The sequence below is a fragment of the Malus sylvestris genome, chromosome 13, assembly GCF_916048215.2.
Source record: "Malus sylvestris chromosome 13, drMalSylv7.2, whole genome shotgun sequence".
Lineage (NCBI taxonomy): Eukaryota > Viridiplantae > Streptophyta > Magnoliopsida > Rosales > Rosaceae > Malus > Malus sylvestris.
This window is the reverse complement of record NC_062272.1, coordinates 18,657,600-18,670,120: the sequence shown is the minus strand read 5'-3', so window position 1 is coordinate 18,670,120 and position 12,521 is coordinate 18,657,600. Positions and strand designations below refer to the sequence as shown.

At 37.7% G+C, this 12,521-nt stretch overlaps 1 protein-coding gene across 1 annotated transcript; it reads left to right on the top strand.

The window, feature by feature from the left end:
* Positions 1-4,125: 4,125 nt before the first annotated feature.
* On the top strand, positions 4,126-4,761 carry LOC126594812 (uncharacterized protein At4g14450, chloroplastic-like). The gene has a single exon (XM_050261066.1). It carries the CDS (start codon positions 4,226-4,228, stop codon positions 4,559-4,561), a length of 336 nt encoding a protein of 111 aa, XP_050117023.1. The 5' UTR covers positions 4,126-4,225; the 3' UTR covers positions 4,562-4,761.
* The last annotated feature ends 7,760 nt before the right edge of the window (positions 4,762-12,521 follow it).

Sequence of the window (12,521 nt, the reverse complement as noted above, 5' to 3'; positions counted from 1 at the left end):
TGTACTCTTTCGCCTACCTTTTTACCTCTTTCCTTTTTTTCTCTAAAATTTAATTATAATGGTATTTATTTCCCTCTTGAATAATATTATTTGTTTTTAATTGGAATTATATATTGGCATTGGCGCAACAAAATTATTTTTGAGCAAGATTTTGTCCCTCCCATTGAATAATTTTATTACAATATTGATGGATGTTGTAAAGGGGTGGTCAATTTTATTGGACCTGGCGGTGTCTTCATAAATTCTTCTAGCGCTTGAATTGCAGGTTTTTGTGCCAACCTTGATCGATGTGAGATTCTTTGTGTTGAAATACGAGGTGTGATTCTTTGTGGAGAAATTCTTCAGATGTTTGGATTGAAGGTTTTTGTTCCTCGCGAATATGGTGTTATTTGTATCTAGGTAGAGTAAATTTCTTGACACTAATTGTGCCAACCTTCAACCTAGCTGATATCCAGTTGCAAATGGACTTATTTGTTTGCTTACCGTCGAGTTATCTTAGCTTGTAGCCTTGTAATTATTCGTAGCCTCTTCAATAGTCATTCTATGATCCTTTGTTCTGACCATCTTTTATGCAAAATATACAAAAGTTTGCAGACTTGGACAATCTTGCTGAAAAATTCCTTGAAGCTAGTCATGCTTCTTCCAGTTCAAAGCAGATTGTCCCCACTCAAGCGTACGTTGAAGAGGGTGTGGAGAGTATCCCTCGTCGTGAAAACAAAGAGTGTCTCATATGTCGGCAATGGCTTGCAAACAGTGACCTTATAACCTGCCCATCGGAAAGCCGTTTCCAGGTTACTGATGAGGAAAACTGGACGGAATCTTCCAACGTTGCAAAGCTTTCAGATTTCTTGGAACGTGTTCTTCGGTCAGGTTGTGGTGCAAAGAGCGTTGTGTTGAGCCAGTGGACTACATTTTGGGATCTATCGGAGTCCCCTATGAAGAAGAGCTGATGTTTGATGGAAAGCTGTCTGACACAGAGGGAGAGGGTTTTGAACAAGTTCAACGACACCCAAGGGGAAATGGTAAGCTGAAAGGATCACATTCTGTTTCTTTGCCCTTTTTTAGGATCCGTGGTGGAATCCTGCTGTCGAGGAGAGGGGCAAGCGATCATGAGAATTCATCGCATTGGACAAGAGCAAAGTGTTGTAGTCAGACGATTCATTGTCAAGGTGAGTTTTCAGTAGTTTAAAACTGGTCCAGGCTTTACAAGTTCTCCTGCATGATTGTTGTTTTCCTTTATTGTGTTGTACAAGCAAACTCTTGCGTTGCTGCCTTAACTTGGTTTGGTCTACTTTTCTTGTGTCTCACGTTTTCCCCTCCAAGTTGTATTTTTTGCTTTGCGCATTGCAGGACACGGTGGAGGAGCGAATGCGACAAGTCCAGGCGAGGAAGCAGAGAATGATCGCCGGAGCTCTCACCAACGAGGAAGAGTTCGATCTGCCGGAATTGAGGAGCTCAAAATGCTTTTCACCTGGGTCGTTATACTAGTATGTTCAAAAGAGAGAATTTGCATTTGGGGATTTTCTCTGTGTCAATCATGGGGCTCTCTCTCTCTCTTTGTATTCATATTTTTGGGTCCAAGCAATTCAGCACATTTATGTATAAATATGCGAATATTCTGGGAAAATGACGTTTATACCCTTTGAGACAGAGACTATCTGGTTTGACTTGGTATTTCTGTAATTTTCCCAACGGCTCTGATGATGGTTAGGTGGTCACTTGTAAGCCTTGATCAACACCATTAAAATGCTTTTGGGTTGATCAAGGCTTACAAGTGACCACGTAACCATCATCAGAGCCGTTGGTCAGATATAGTTGATGCGTCGTTCTTTTTTGATGTCGTCCAACCAAATAATAATAATAAACTAATTAATAAAAAAAAGGTCAAAATCCAGCGGAGTTACATGGTAATGCCCAAAACAGTCGGTGGTGGGGCCCACGTCTGAATTGGTAACGTAAAATCTAGATACCTTAAGAAAGTTGTTTAACTCGGTCTCTGTTGCCTTTCGGTTGGGAGGTTTTGTTGGCTCGCTCATAGCTCCAGCTGCCTACTCCCTTTTCGGCTCAGCTTCAGATTTTTTATTTTTTTTTATTTTTCAAAATTTTATTATTATTAAATAAAGAGTTCAAAACAATTACAATAATTGTAGGAGATGATAAGGTTTTGGACATGGGAGTAGAAAATTAACACTATCCACTAGTATATGAAATCACACATGCATTTTTAAATTGTTAATTTTAATGAACATTGTTGCTAATAGAATAATTGAAAAGAGATTTGAATATAAAACGTCAATGTAACGAAAACGTTTTTAATCAATTAAATTACAATTCTTATGTACTCATCCTCGGATTGTCTGCACTTTCCGATATTCCATTGTTCAAGTTTGGGAGGAGGAGGGAAACTTCACCATTGACATACGCGTAAAACGTTGAAATTGTTGCATTGTTTTCGTTTAGTTGATGCATTTCATAATGGTATCTTCGTTTAGGCGCGTAAGTTTTTTTCTTTCAACTAATTATTTTGTTTTATTTTATTTTTCAATTAAGTCAAGTTCAATTGGGGGTGGGTTTAAAAGGCTAAAAACCGAAAAAAATCGGATTGAACACTGAACCGAAATCAAAAACAAAAAAAACCGAACCAAACCTTATTGGTTCAATTTCGATTTTGGAGGTTCGGAAAACCAAACTGAACCGAATCTCTTTACACTCTATAAATGTATGCCCCTGATTTTTTTTTGTAAAACTTTGTTGCCAAGTTCGAAACTAAGCCTAGGGCTTTTTCAAAGTACTGGATCAATTAGGGAGGATATTTCATTGGTTATAGAAGAAAGTTTTTGAAGGCTTTGGAACTTGGAAAAGCTTCTCTATTTGTTTGCTTTTTAAATGAATACGGTGATTATTTTTCTTTGCAGTTGAGGTTATTGATAGAATATGATTGGTTTATATAATATTGTATATGTACTACCATCCCACTTTCCACTTTCCCATTTTCTTATTATTATCTACTAATGCAAGCCTCTTTTCTAAATTTCATATTAAAAAATATCAAGTTTTATAAAATAAGAAAAATCGAAACCGAACAGAACAAAAAAAAACAAAAACAAACCAAACTGAAAAAAAAAACCAAAAGAAAATTGAACCGAATCAAACCAAACCAAAATTTCAGTTTTGGCCAAACTGAACCGAATAAAATCGAACTCACCCCTATGTTTAACTTGTTATTTGAAACTTAAATCATATGAAGTATTCAAAAAGGCCAAACTAAATAACCTGATTGGTTTACAAAAAATAAAATAATAATCTGAGTGGTTTGGTTAGTTTTTACATTCTTTTATCTCCCCTCCAGGGCTGAAGCCAAAAGAGCAAAGAAAGCCAACCAAGGCTAACAACATTTGAACATAGAGAATCCCCTTACACGCTTCCTTCCTATTTAGGTCTCTTTTTAACTAATTTTGAGTATTTCGACCAAATTAACTTTACTACTGTCTGATTGAAAATGGATAATAACTTAATCAAACCAGTCCAAATCGATCACTAAGTGATTAGTTATCCCTTCGACATCATATACCTGAAGCGTGAAAACTTAATTTTCTCCTTTACTTCTTTGTTCTTGCTCAACATTTATTCAAACCAAAAATCTTCCCACCCAGTCCGACCTTATTTATCTCTACTCCTTGCTTCCCCCAACCCTAGAATCCAAATTTCAAGAGCGAATTTGCTCGAGATCGTTCCAATTCTTGATTGTGATGAATTTGATTTGATTGAGAATATGTGACCGTGATCAAAATCATGGGTCGTCCCTTGTAAACCCCTAAACTCGAACATTTCTTTGCTTATAGTATGTGCGAGTGACGTGAATGTTAAATCCAGTTAGGTGATAAAGTAAACAAAAAACCAAATTGTTTTTTATTTCTTCAGTCTTCAAATGTTGAAAATCTGAAAAATCAGTTAAACCAAAACGTACCCAAAACGAAGTAAAAATTAACGTGCGTTCCGTGCGTTTGAGAGTCGTATTTTGTTGGAGTGAGACAGCCAAGGTCGGGGCTTGAAGGAGCCAAAGCCGCGTGCCAACCATACGCCTTTCTCTCTCTCTCTCCCTCGCTTATATATATTCACCCCCTCACCACTTCCTTACGTAGTTCCATCTGTTGCACACCAAATCCCAAATCCCTCGCTCTCTCTCTCTCTCTCTCCCGTCCGAGATCTCATCCAAATCAAATCAATGGCAGAAGCACCGCGACCGAGGTCCGGCAACCGCCGCCAGCTCAGCCGCCTCCAGAGGCGAGCCCCGCCCCCGTCTTCCCTTCAAATAAACCGCGTCCCCGATTGGAACGTCGCCATCCCCCTCCTCTCCCCTCTTGTCTCCCCCGATCAACCGATCGAGGCCAAATCCCGTGACGACTCGCGGCACCAGCAGAAGGAGCTCCCGCGCCACCATCATCAGGGCGCGGAGGCTGACAAGTCGGCGCAGGCGGCGGTATTCAAGAAGTGGCAGCACCCTGCGGCTCCGTTTTGCTACGAGCCGCCTCAGATGGCCCGGCCTTTCGTTCCTGTGTAGTTAGTTAGCCGGATTCAATCCGGTTTGTAAGGGTTCTGATGGACCCTTGCTAATTTGTAAAAACATTCTGTGTAGATCTCATCTAACGGTGTATGTGCGTTCATCTTAGTCGATTTGTGATCAAGCATGCACCTGATTTTGCCAATTGTTTCGTACATATTCCCCTAGAAAATTGATTAATGCTATGACTCATTTATTAACACGTAATGTGTCTGTAATCAGAATATAAATTGAATTGAATTAACTCGTATATCAATCAGACTGCAAGGAATTGAATTGAGAGTTTAAAATGGATGGAGTCAAATTTAAATCCTACTGAAGAAGCTGTTTACTATAATTTTCTAAAATCAGAGGAGGAATTAGGGGTTGGGGGAAAAGTTCATAAGATGCCATTTTCGTGGTGGAAGGGGGATGATTTGGTGAATCATTGAATCCAACGGTCATGATTCAGTCAAAGGGATCCATTGTATAAAGTTTGAGTTATTTCAAAAGTTGTCTAATTCTTTTTGGCCTTACAAAGTTGTCCAATTTCCAATATTTTACTTGATTATCACTAACAATACAGCTACTTAGTACTACAGTCTAATGATATTCTTTTTCACTTATAAATGAGAGATTTTAGATTTGATTTTTGCTAAAAGTGAAATTAAACCACATTATTACTATCCTATTGTGAGCTTAAGCTCGGCCCCTCTCTTTTATTATAGATAATATAATTAGTAATTAAAAAAAAGGTTCTCTTTTTTCACAAATGGTCCTTGAAATTGATCCTTAACATCAAGATGGTCCCTGAAATTGAAAATCAATCAATATGGTCCCTGAAAATAGGTGTCGCAAATCAATGTAGTCATTCCATCACAATTCTCTTAACAATTCTGTTAAGTACTGATGTGGCACATAAATAGCTCTCATATGTCATTTTCTTCTCACAAATGGTCTTTGAAATTAACCTGTGACATCAAAATGGTCCTTGAAATTGAAAATCTATCAATGTAGTCTTTCAAGTAAGTGTCCCAAGTCAATGTAGTCCTTGCATCACAATTCTGTCAAAATTTTTGTTATGTGTTGATGTGACACATAAATGGATTACACAAGTCTAATTAAATTTAAAAAAAATTACAAATAGGTTTAATAATTTAGTAGTTAATAAAAAGTTGTGAACCCAAAAACTTAGTCCTGCAATCACCTCTCATCTCAATATACATTCCTCTACCTCATTCACTGTCTATTCTCTAAAAAAATATCTCAAAACACCCATCTTTACACACTCCTACTATAAGAAAAAAAAATCTATTGTGCAAAAAGGTGTTTAGACAAATTTTTAATTAATTATTAAACCCACATCAGCACATAACAAAAAGTTTTACAGAATTGTGGCGGAAGAATCATATTGATTTGCGGCAACTATTTTCAAGGACTACATTCATCGATTTTCAATTTTAGGGATCATCTTGATGGTGTGAGTCAATTTCAAACATCATGTTGATGATGTAAGTCAATTTCAAGGATCATTTGTGATACAAACTCGTAAATCTTGTGGGGCCCATTTATGCATCATATCAGCACTTAACAGAATTTTTAATAGAATTATGACATAATGACCACATTGATTTGTGATACCTATTTTCAAGAACTACATTGATTGATTTTCAATTTTAGACCATCTTGATGGTGAGGGTAAATTTCATGGACTATTTGTGATAAAACCCCTTAGAACAAAAACCAAAAAAAACAAAAAAAAAGAAAAAGCCAAAACAAACCAAATTTTGTGTCATCTTTTCTTTTTATGTCGTGTTGATATAAAATGAGGAAATGTCAGGCGACGCTTTTGAATGGTGCAGTTGCAAACAACGGAAATCTACAAAATCAAACAATTTACATTAACTCGAGGGAGTAACGATTGTTCAATAATAAAACATAAATTAACTCGGAATTTTTTTATAATTTTCACGGATGTAGAGGTGAATTACTTGATACGAGTGTTTTGTCAGTAGTTTCAAATAGGGCTGGGCACGGGATGGGTCAAGCTCAATTTTGAAGAGACTGGACCGGATCAGGGTTTAAAAGAAACGGGCCAAACTGGGACCTAACCTGGCTCGTTTGAAACATGCCGGGTCTACGCGTCCTTTTTTTTTTATGGAAAAAAAAAACTGAATTTTTACAGCAGCACAACTGCACATATTCACATAATACAGATTTTACAGTTTGCACAACACATCCAAACATTACAAAGTCCAACATCTAAGTCCATAGATTAACATTACATCCAAAATAACAACATTACATCGTTTAGCATCGTTTGATGCATTAAATCTGAGACATTGAAAATAACATCCGAGACATCCAAAGATCAAATCAACATACAAAATAACATCTGAGAATACGAGACATACAAATTCCGTAGTCCAAAATCAAATAATCCAAAATAACATAAACATGACATCCGGAATAAATTCCAAATTAACATCCGAAATCACATCCAACGTCCAAATTCCAACAACATTCCTCATTGAATCTGTAAGAAAAATAGAATATAAACATGAGATCCATTCATACGCAAAAGATCATTGGAAACTAAATTAAAGTAGAGAACTCTCCCAACCACTATTTCGTATCAAAAAAAAAAAAAAAAAAAAAGAGAACCTTAGGTAAGGCTTTAGGTAGTTCTCAGTCCAACAGTAGCATCATTCATTTCTTTAAATTAGTAAAGTAAAGATTTTGTACTTGAAAGAATAGAAACCTTCTTCAGGGCCTTCTACTTGGCCTTGAGATAATGCAAATCCAACTTCAGTAAAATCGTCTGCAAGAACAAATAAAAAATACGAAGAGATCTAGTTCAGGATCACCTGCTAAATTTGAACGATACTTTCATGAAAATTTAAACTTTAATAAGAAAATGCAGAATTCGATCAATCCCAGATTGAGACTTATATGCTACTTAGATCAATCTGACTAAATATTCCTAGAAGTGAAACTACAAAGCTGATATGATCTAAGCAAACCCTATCAACAACAATATTCTATAGCAATGTAAAAAAAAAATGATGTTTTACAGCAGCTGCACAAATTGAAGAAAAAAAACTGATTTTTTTTACAACAACTGCACAGCAGCACAGTAGCTGCACATTGATGAAAATATGGAAGAAAACCCCCAAATTAGAAAACCCACATCAAACTTAATCAAACGAAATTTTGAACAATTAAGCAAGTAAACCCAAAAAAGAATTAGCTCAAGAACTACAGTCCAATTCAAATCGAAAACCCACATCAGAATTACATACATCCCAATAGATCAAACTACAAACACACAAGAAATTATGCAAAATATGGGAAGGACTAGGTTTAGATTTGGCAGGTTTTTAAGCATCAATTAACATCAGAGGTTAAGGAATTCACCTGAACTGGTTGCGGTGATGAGGTGTTGGTGGTCGCGACGGCGGTGATGTCATCGGGGAGGAGAGAAGGAGAATTGAGAAGATGGGTGGTGTGGGTGCCTGGATTCTCTATGTCTGGGATGTCGTCGAGGAGAACAATCGAGAAGATCAGCTGTCGTGGTGGTCTCCAGGGCCCAGACTCACGACAGCAATGATGTAGGGGTGGTGGAGAAGATGACTGACGGGGAGTGACGGAGTGTGGGTGGAACCGTGGAAGGGAGGGGATGACGCATGCAAGAGACGGAGAGTCGAGGACTCGAGTTTGTAATCAGAAAGGAGAGTAAGGTAAAAACAGACGGTGAAGATTGGATGGTATGTTACTTTTCAATCTTGTTCGTCCATTGCAACTACAAACGGGCCTATCCGGGGCCCTGTTTTTAAATACACTTGGAATCGGCCCACCCTTAAAATGGCATTGCCCTTCCCCCACCGCGTCCCATTTCCCTTATTAAAAAATTGAAACTGACCCGTACCCGCCCCGAACCTTGATTACTCGCCCTGACCCGCGATTCCTATACCTATTTACCCACCCCTAGTTTCAAATGTTCAAATTCAAAGAATTACGTTCTGTGAGTGTTTTGTGAGTGATTGCAAATGTTTAGATTATCTTGAAATTCTGCAATCTACAACTATGAGGTAATTTTTCATTTTTTTTCCGTTTGTCGGAAATTTCTTGTTACTCAAAAGTAATTACTGATGTTGTGCCTGATAAGGCTTTGTGAATTCTCTAAAATTGTTTTGAGTTTAATTGAAATTAGTCAACAACGTGCCACATAGGTTATGTAAGACCATCTCCAACCAAAGGGTCCAGAAGGTCGAAAAAGACTCAAAAACTCTCCAACTGATGGCCAGACCAAAGGGCTCGTGGACCCCACTAGACAAAAAAGGGCCAATCGGCCGGCCCCTAGTCAGGCCAAGATTAAAAAAACCAATGGCTAGCTACTGACGTTAGCTAGCCGTTTTTTTTTATTTTTTTATTTTTTTTTACAAAATTTTTAATTTTTTTTTTAAATTCTATTTTTTTCCTATAACTTCATAAGTCATTATACAACATTAAATTAAATTAAGTAACAGGAAACAACATTAAACAATATGAAACAACATCAAATAACATTAAACAACATAAAAATTATACAATATAAAAAAAACATTTAACAACATGAAACTTAAACAATATTTTTAAAAACATTTAACAACATAAAACTTAAACGCCTACTCCATGCTTCTTTTGGCCCAAAGATGTGCAATAAGATCCTGTTGTAGGTGTGGATGCAAATTTCTTCCTACTTGATCTTAGACAAAATTGCACCTACAAAACAATTAACACCTTTGGTTAAGGCCAAAAGCCTCACGCGCCCACGATGAATGGGAGGGGGGGTGACACATCCCGACCCGGATTGTCCACTAGGACTCCGAATCTAGTTGTGCTGGCCGACACCTGGAAGGTGACGAAGCCTTAAACTGTAGTGATGTGGAATTTGTGAATAAATTTTAAACCTAAAAGTGTCTAAATATGAGAGTGCACTGTGAGTGGAAATGAATTCATTTCACACGTGACGTCAAAGTATAAGTAAAGTACAGTAGAGTGGATTAAGAACATACCATCAAAGGTAATCTCCAATACCAAGATTTGTCATGAATCCTCGTCAATAAGAAAATTCAGCTATTAAAACCTAGAGGGGTGAAAACAAAACAAGGATGAGTGTGCCTGAAAATAAAGTTTTAATAAAGACCTTCTAAAATGTTATAAGCCCTCGCTGTAAAACATGTATAGTCTCCAGAAAATCATACCACATATAAGTATGAAATCAAATGTAAATCAACAGTAAATCCTTAAATATTCCAAATCATTACCTATCAGCAGCAACATAATAAAATCAGGTGCTCATCAATCTATGCTGACAAGCGAGTCGGAGTTGCCCAATGCAACCTATATGACTCATAAACCAATCTATGATAACACATGAGTTGGAGTTGCCTAATGCAATCTGTACGACTCATAGGCAACTTGTACGACAGTGTCGGAGTTGCCTATTGCAACATGTACGACAAAGCCGGAGTTTCCTATTATTACAACATGTACGACAATGTCAGAGTTGCCTATTATTGCAACTTGTACGATATTGTCGGATTTGCCTATAACACAAATCTAGTCATACCATAACTCAATCATTTCCAATAACATAATAAACTCACCTGAACTTACCTGCACGTCCCGTGTTCACCTTAGCACTTCAAAGCATTCACAACAATTATATATAAGTAATATGCATATGGATATGTCATGATGCAATCTAAAACTCAATCATATCATAGTATTTTAGAATATATAAATATGTATATAACATGGCATAAAATGCATAAATTAATTTAAAAGCGTTTGTGGAACTATCAGTTATATATATACAATAAAAAGGGAAAAGACCCACTCACCTGAAGTCTGCGCTACGACTCCCTAGCATGAATATTGAGACGTCACGAACGATCATCACCTAGAACAAATATTCAATCACGTCTCAAAAATCTTATCAATAAAACATGTAACTTACATAAAACATATCCCCAAGGATGTTCTAGAATGATTTGTAACTCATTGAACAAAAGTCAATTGTCGATCAAAGATCGACGATAGGGTCCAAAAACCTACATAACTCAATCTGGAAGATCCTCACCTCAGATTTCCAATCCGTAACTTCCAGAGATCCACATTATGATTCTAGAATAACATACTAAAATTCTACCATGATTCGACGGTTGAATCTCCGCCAATTGCCAAAATTAAGTGACGGCCAACGTTTTATTTTACGAACTTACAAATCCAATTTGGGAAGATCTGTACTTCAGATTCCCAATCCGTAAGTTTTTAATATCCTCAAATATTACATACTATAATATATTAAAGTTTGGTGACGATCCAACGGTCAGATCGTCAATTCACACAATGTTCAAGTAGCGGTCTTTAACAAAACTATGTTCAAACGATGAGATTTCATCAATCGGACTTCACCTAAGGAATTGGGGTGTCAAACTTAGTTTAGGAAGGTTAGGGGGTGACTCGGCTTACTTGCCGCCGCACACAGCGGTCAGCCGCCCCGATTCGCCGGAAAATTCAACTGTCTCCAAAAATTCTCAAATTCTATAGAAATGAAGATCTCCAAGAGTAAAGCAAGTTTTATACTTGTGGACAAGTCCAATTTGACCGGAAAAGGCTTCAATTTCACTCAAACCCGCTGGAAACCCTAAGGTGGGTGTTCTTCAATTCTCCTTCCTCGGTGTTCCAACGCCCCTACCACTAGTTGGGTCTTGCTCCTGGGTCCAAGGAAAGTTGGTTAAGGGTGGTGGAACTCACCGGAACTGCATAATTGTCGTAGAGCACCTCCGGTGCTTCGCTGTAATTCTTCACTATTTAGGCCTTAAAAACCCTTGATTTTTGGTGGAGATGGAAGAGGGGAGATTGAGGAAGAAATTACAGGTGGAGGATGGATGCAACTCGCCTGAAAAATGGTGGAGATTGGCCGGGATTTGGCCGGGTCGGAACTGGGTTTGAGGTGTGCACGTGTTGAAAGGGAAGGGGATGAGGTTCTTCTCTCTCCTTCCTAATTGGTTGATTGGTTGCTTCTCTCTCATCTGATTGGTCCCTATTTTCTCTCCTTGAAGCTGATTGGCTTCTTTCCCACAAGGTGGGAGTTCAAATAATTTAATAATCTAAAATGTAAGTAACCAATTTCAAACGTTCGTAACTATACCGTTATAATCCGGACTCGCAAACGGCTTTCGCCTATGCATTTGTACCAACGAGTAGCCAATTCAAGCTTTTAAAATAAATAAAAACGTAAAATTAGGGACGAGTTGTCACATGGGCGCTTTGGTTGAAGAACCTCCGATGCCAAAGTTAGAATTTAGAGAGAAAGTGTTTGAGAATTTTAGAGAATTTTAGCAAAAGAGTTGGAAGTAGTTTTTGGAGAGAATGGAGAGCTATTTATAGGGATATGGCCAACCCTATTAGGAGAATAAGGACCAGCCATTTGGGGTATTTTTTTGGTGTAATGAGGTCCATCATATATTTTTGCGCGAGCCCTTCTTGACCTATTTGGATCCTCTTGGTCGTCATCGGACTCTCCATCAATATACCCATCTCGCTTATCCTCCACAATCATGTTGTGTAATAGGATGCAAGATATCATGATGGAGTCCAAATTTTCTCGACTCCACCCTTTTGCCAGTTCCTTGATGATCTTCCACCGTGCTTGTAGAACACTAAAAGCTCTCTCAACATCATTCTGGTATGCCTCTTGGTGTAAGGTAAAACACTTTTCGGCGTCATTTTTAGGGTTTGGAATTGCTTGGACTAGTGTCACCCACTTTGGGTAGATGTCATCTACCAAGTCATACCCCATATTGTACTGACGGTCGTTGATGTAGTAGTCAAGTTAAGGTGATTTACCTTCCGTCAGGTTATTGAAGAGGGGTGAACGCCCAAGAACTGTAATGTCATTTTGGGATCCAGGGACTCCAAATAAAGCATG

Coding starts and splice junctions, on each gene's coding strand:
- LOC126594812 (XM_050261066.1), top strand. CDS start 4,226: ATGGCAGAAGCACCGCGACCGAGGTCCGGCAACCGCCGCCAGCTCAGC.